The following is a 6,259-nucleotide window of genomic DNA, read 5'->3' on the forward strand; positions in this document are numbered from 1 at the left end:
CTGGGAGGGACTGGGGGGAAAATGGGCAGTGGGGGCTGAGGAGGGAATTGGGGAAGGGGAAATTGGGGGATAATCAGGGAGGGGTAAATGGGGCTGGGGGTAATTTTGGGGGGACAATGGGGGGGAATTGGGGGGGGTCGAGCCCCTCCCTCACACCTCCCCCCCCCCCGCCCCCCCCTTCTCTTTTGGGGGGCCGGGTCAGGGAGGGGTAAATGGGGCTGGGGGTAATTTTGGGGGGACAATGGGGGGGAATTGGGGGGGGTCGAGCCCCTCCCTCACACCTCCTCCCCCCCCCAGCTCCCTCCTTCTCTTTTGGGGGTCCGGGGGGCCTCTTGGGGGTCCCGGCCCCCCCCGAGGCCGAGCCTTTGTCCGAGGCGCTGCTGCAGCTGCAATTTGAGGAGGGGTCTCCCCAAATGGCAGGGGGGGGCGGCGGCGTGGCCCCCCCGTTGGATTTTGGGGCGCTTTTGGGGGACTCCCCGTTCCCCCCCCTGGACCCCATCAACGCCTCCGAGGTCCAGCGCCTGCTGGGCCCCCCCGAGCCCCCCCCGAGCTTCGGGGACCCCTCCTCAGATTTCGGGGGGGGTGTTTCAGAGCCGCCCCCCCACCCCCCGGATTTCGGGGGCCCCCCCATGCTGATGTCGTACCCCGAGGCCATCGCCCGCCTGGTGCAGAGCCAGCCCCCGGGGGCGCCCCCCGAAATGGGGCTGGGGGCTGAGCTGGGGGCGCCCCCCGAGCTGGGGGGGCTGGGGGGGCCCGAGGACTCGCTGCCCTCCCTGGGGGAGCTGGACTTCAGCACCTTCCTCAGCCAGTTCCCCTCCTCCTGACTGGGAGCACTGGGACGGCTGGGGGCTGAGCTGGGGGCGCCCCCCGAGCTGGGGGGGCTGGGGGGGCCCGAGGACTCGCTGCCCTCCCTGGGGGAGCTGGACTTCAGCACCTTCCTCAGCCAGTTCCCCTCCTCCTGACTGGGAGCACTGGGACGGACTGGGAGGGGGCTTAGGGGTTACTGGGAGGGGGCTTAGGGGTTACTGGGACAGACTGGGAGGGGGCTTAGGGGTTACTGGGAGTCACTGGGAGGGGGCTTAGGGGTTACTGGGAGTCACTGGGAGGGGGCTTAGGGGTTACTGGGAGTCACTGGGAGGGGGCTTAGGGGTTACTGGGAGTCACTGGGAGGGGGCTTAGGGGTTACTGGGAGTCACTGGGAGGGGGCTTAGGGGTTACTGGGAGTCACTGGGAGGGGGCTTAGGGGTTACTGGGAGTCACTGGGAGGGGGCTTAGGGGTTACTGGGAGTCACTGGGAGGGGGCTTAGGGGTTACTGGGAGTCACTGGGAGGGGGCTTAGGGGTTACTGGGAGTCACTGGGAGGGGGCTTAGGGGTTACTGGGAGTCACTGGGAGGGGGCTTAGGGGTTACTGGGAGTCACTGGGAGGGGGCTTAGGGGTTACTGGGAGTCACTGGGAGGGGGCTTAGGGGTTACTGGGAGTCACTGGGAGGGGGCTTAGGGGTTACTGGGAGTCACTGGGAGGGGGCTTAGGGGTTACTGGGAGTCACTGGGAGGGGGCTTAGGGGTTACTGGGAGTCACTGGGAGGGGGCTTAGGGGTTACTGGGAGTCACTGGGAGGGGGCTTAGGGGTTACTGGGAGTCACTGGGAGGGGGCTTAGGGGTTACTGGGAGTCACTGGGAGGGGGCTTAGGGGTTACTGGGAGTCACTGGGAGGGGGCTTAGGGGTTACTGGGAGTCACTGGGAGGGGGCTTAGGGGTTACTGGGAGTCACTGGGAGGGGGCTTAGGGGTTACTGGGAGTCACTGGGAGGGGGCTTAGGGGTTACTGGGAGTCACTGGGAGGGGGCTTAGGGGTTACTGGGAGTCACTGGGAGGGGGCTTAGGGGTTACTGGGAGTCACTGGGAGGGGGCTTAGGGGTTACTGGGAGTCACTGGGAGGGGGCTTAGGGGTTACTGGGAGTCACTGGGAGGGGGCTTAGGGGTTACTGGGAGTCACTGGGAGGGGGCTTAGGGGTTACTGGGAGTCACTGGGAGGGGGCTTAGGGGTTACTGGGAGTCACTGGGAGGGGGCTTAGGGGTTACTGGGAGTCACTGGGAGGGGGCTTAGGGGTTACTGGGAGTCACTGGGAGGGGGCTTAGGGGTTACTGGGAGTCACTGGGAGGGGGCTTAGGGGTTACTGGGAGTCACTGGGAGGGGGCTTAGGGGTTACTGGGAGTCACTGGGAGGGGGCTTAGGGGTTACTGGGAGTCACTGGGAGGGGGCTTAGGGGTTACTGGGAGTCACTGGGAGGGGGCTTAGGGGTTACTGGGAGTCACTGGGAGGGGGCTTAGGGGTTACTGGGAGTCACTGGGAGGGGGCTTAGGGGTTACTGGGAGTCACTGGGAGGGGGCTTAGGGGTTACTGGGAGTCACTGGGAGGGGGCTTAGGGGTTACTGGGAGTCACTGGGAGGGGGCTTAGGGGTTACTGGGAGTCACTGGGAGGGGGCTTAGGGGTTACTGGGAGTCACTGGGAGGGGGCTTAGGGGTTACTGGGAGTCACTGGGAGGGGGCTTAGGGGTTACTGGGAGTCACTGGGAGGGGGCTTAGGGGTTACTGGGAGTCACTGGGAGGGGGCTTAGGGGTTACTGGGAGTCACTGGGAGGGGGCTTAGGGGTTACTGGGAGTCACTGGGAGGGGGCTTAGGGGTTACTGGGAGTCACTGGGAGGGGGCTTAGGGGTTACTGGGAGTCACTGGGAGGGGGCTTAGGGGTTACTGGGAGTCACTGGGAGGGGGCTTAGGGGTTACTGGGAGTCACTGGGAGGGGGCTTAGGGGTTACTGGGAGTCACTGGGAGGGGGCTTAGGGGTTACTGGGAGTCACTGGGAGGGGGCTTAGGGGTTACTGGGAGTCACTGGGAGGGGGCTTAGGGGTTACTGGGAGTCACTGGGAGGGGGCTTAGGGGTTACTGGGAGTCACTGGGAGGGGGCTTAGGGGTTACTGGGAGTCACTGGGAGGGGGCTTAGGGGTTACTGGGAGTCACTGGGAGGGGGCTTAGGGGTTACTGGGAGTCACTGGGAGGGGGCTTAGGGGTTACTGGGAGTCACTGGGAGGGGGCTTAGGGGTTACTGGGAGTCACTGGGAGGGGGCTTAGGGGTTACTGGGAGTCACTGGGAGGGGGCTTAGGGGTTACTGGGAGTCACTGGGAGGGGGCTTAGGGGTTACTGGGACGGACTGGGAGGGGGCTTAGGGGTTACTGGGACGGACTGGGAGGGGGCTTAGGGGTTACTGGGAGTCACTGGGAGGCTTTTAGGGGTCACTGGGGGACACTGAGGGCTACTGGGAGTTACTGGGAGTCACTGGGAGCTCTCTGCGGCCCCCCGGGCACAACTGGGAGTCACTGGGAATCCCGTGCGGTTACTGGGAGCTACTGGGAAACTCCTGGGGGGGTCACTGGGTGCCTTTCGTGGGGGGGGGGTCCCCGCTTCGCCCCCAGAGCACAGCAGCCAATGGGAGCGTGGCAGCCCCTCCCCCCCCCGGGGGCGGGGCTGTCCAGGTGAGGGCGGGGCTGTCCAGGTGGGGGCGGGGCTGTCCAGGTGAGGGCGGGGCTGTCCAGGTGGGGGCGGGGCTGTCCAGGTGCGCGCTCAGGTGAGGGCGGGGCTCTGTGCAGGCGCGGATCAAGAAGATCATGCAGACGGACGAGGAGATCGGGAAGGTGGCGGCCGCCGTGCCCGTCATCATCTGTATCCTCTGGCACACCTGGGCACCCCTGGGACCCTGCCCCGCTCACCTGGGCACTCCTGGGACCCCGCCCTGCTCACCTGGGCCCCCCCGGGGCCCCACCCTGCTCACCCGGGCACCCCTGGGACCCCGCCCCGCTCACCTGGGCCCCTCTGGGATCCTGCCCTGCTCACCTGTGACCCCACCCTGCTCACCTGGGCACCCCCACCCTGCACAGCTCGATCCCCCCCAGGTGCCCCTACCTGTGACACCTCAGTCTGCCCATCCTGGACACCTGGGGGGTGTCACCTGTGTCCCGGGGGTGTCCCCGGCACACCTGGGGGTGTCACCTGTGTCCCTGGGGGTGTCACCTGTGTCCCTAGGGGTGTCACCTGTGTCCCTGGGGGTGTCCCCAGCATCCCTGGGGGTGTCACCTGTGTCCCTGGGGGTGTCCCCGGCACACCTGGGGGTGTCACCTGTGTCCCTGGGGGTGTCCCCAGCACACCTGGAGGTGTCACCTGTGTCCCTGGGGGTGTCCCCAGCACACCTGGCTGTCCCTGCACACCTGGCTGTCCTTAGCGTGCCAGCGCGGGCCCTGGAGCTGTTCCTGGAGTCGCTGCTGCGCAAGGCGTGTCACGTGACCCAGTCCCGCAACGCCAAGACCATGACGACGTCACACCTGTGAGTCCCTCACCTGTGCTCAGGTGTCCCCTCACCTGTCCCCATCTGTGCTTCTCTGTCCCTTACCTGTCAGTCACTTGTTCTCAGGTGTCCTCACCTGTGAGTCCCTCACCTGTGCTCAGGTGTCCCTCACCTGTCCCCATCTGTGCTTCTCTGTCCCTTACCTGTCAGTCACTTGTTCTCAGGTGTCCTCACCTGTGAGTCCCTCACCTGTGCTCAGGTGTCCCTCACTTGTCACTCACCTGTCTTCAGGTGTCCTTACCTGTCCCCACCTGTCCCCAGCTGTTCTCACCTGTCCTCACATGTCTTTATCTGTCCCCACCTGTCATTCACCTGCTTGACACACCTGAGGCACCTTTTGGGGTGGGTGTGGCCTGTCCCAGGTGTGTTGGGCGTGGCTGGGTGGGTGTGGCCTCTCCCAGGTATGTTTGGCGTGGCTGGGTGGGTGTGGCCTGTCCCAGGGGTGTTGGGCGTGGCTGGGGGGGGGTGGCCTGTCCCAGGGGTGTTGGGCGTGGCTGGGGGGGGGTGGCCTGTCCCAGGGGTGTTGGGCGTGGCTGGGGGGGGGTGGCCTGTCCCAGGGGTGTTGGGCGTGGCTGGGGGGGGGTGGCCTGTCCCAGGTGGGTTGGGCGTGGCTGGGTGGGTGTGGCCTCTCCCAGGTGTGTTGGGCGTGGCCGGGCAGGCTGTGGGAGTGGCCGGTTGGCTGTGGGCGTGGTCTGAGGCCCCGCCCACAGGAAGCAGTGCATCGAGCTGGAGCAGCAGTTCGACTTCCTCAAGGACCTGGTGGCCGCCGTGCCCGACATGCAGGGGGACGGTGACGACCCCCACGGCGATGGGGACAGGGGACCCCGCAGGTGAGGCACACCTGGGAACACACCCAGGTACCTGGGGACACACCTGGGAAAGCTGGGGACACCCCTGGGAAAGCTGGGGACACTCCTGGGAAACCCTGGACACCTCCTGGATACGTGGGAAGATACCTGGAAACCTTGGGGACAGCTGGGGACACACCCCAACACCTGGGGACACCCCTGGGGTACTGTGGGGACACCCCTGGGAATTCTGGGGGACAGCTGGGGACATCGCTGAATACCTGGGGGATACCTGGGGACACACCTGGCAACCTTTGGGACAACTGGGGACACATCCCAACACCTAGGGACACCCCTGGGGTACTGTGGGGACACCCCTGGACACCTGGGGACACCCCTGGGAAACCTGGAGGACACCTGGGGGCATCCCTGGACACGTGGGGGGACACCTGGGGACACACCTGGCTGCCCTAGGGACACGTGCAGACACCTTTGGATACCTGGGGACACCCCTGGACAGCTAGGGGACACCTGGGGCCATCCATGGATACCTTGGGGACACCCGGGGACACTCTTAGGTTCTTTGGGGACACCTTGGGGGTCCTCCTGGACACCTGGGGACATCCATAGATACCTTGGGGACACCCCTGGACACCTGGGGACACCTCAGGACAGCTAGGGGACACATGGGGGCACCCCTGGATACCTTGGGGACACCCGGGGACACTCTTAGCTTCTTTGGGGACACCTTGGGGACATCCATGGATACCTTGGGGACACTTGGGGGACACCTTGGGACCCCTGAAGGTCCCCCCAGGTTCCTCTGGGAGACCCTCACCCCCCTGAGCTCCCTGGCGGGGGGGTCAGGAGGGATTTTGGGGTGCAGGGTGGCCCCTGAGGGGGCCTCTAATGAGGTCTGGAGGGGTCTCTAATGAGGGGGGGTCTCTTTCAGGGGGCGGCGCCCGGGCAGTGGCCGCAAGAACGGGGGTCCCGGGGCCAAGGGGACCCCGAAACAGTCGGGGACAGACTCGGAGCAGGAGGTGGGGGGGATCTGGGGGGGTTCACCTGGGCA

The 6,259-nt window shown here is 65.8% G+C and overlaps 2 protein-coding genes across 2 annotated transcripts in view; both read left to right on the forward strand.

Moving 5' to 3' along the window:
* Positions 1 to 856, forward strand: part of RELA (RELA proto-oncogene, NF-kB subunit) — an 8,115-nt gene extending 7,259 nt beyond the window's left edge. Inside the window, exon 7 of the mRNA XM_041413464.1 lies at positions 268 to 856. Coding sequence (XP_041269398.1) covers positions 268 to 824 — 557 coding nt within the window. The 3' untranslated portion in view covers positions 825 to 856. The remainder of the gene's footprint in view (positions 1 to 267) is intronic.
* Positions 857 to 3,638: 2,782 nt separating this feature from the next.
* The window catches only part of DRAP1 (DR1 associated protein 1), a gene marked incomplete at its 5' end in the record, with an annotated part of 5,890 nt that continues 3,269 nt past the window's right edge, over positions 3,639 to 6,259 (forward strand). Inside the window, 4 exons of the mRNA XM_041413465.1 lie at positions 3,639 to 3,720; positions 4,285 to 4,378; positions 5,110 to 5,229; positions 6,140 to 6,227. Coding sequence (XP_041269399.1) covers positions 3,639 to 3,720; positions 4,285 to 4,378; positions 5,110 to 5,229; positions 6,140 to 6,227 — 384 coding nt within the window. The remainder of the gene's footprint in view (positions 3,721 to 4,284; positions 4,379 to 5,109; positions 5,230 to 6,139; positions 6,228 to 6,259) is intronic.

The sequence above is a fragment of the Onychostruthus taczanowskii genome, unplaced genomic scaffold, assembly GCF_017590055.1.
Source record: "Onychostruthus taczanowskii isolate IOZ18803 unplaced genomic scaffold, ASM1759005v1 scaffold411, whole genome shotgun sequence".
NCBI classification, from domain to species: domain Eukaryota; kingdom Metazoa; phylum Chordata; class Aves; order Passeriformes; family Passeridae; genus Onychostruthus; species Onychostruthus taczanowskii.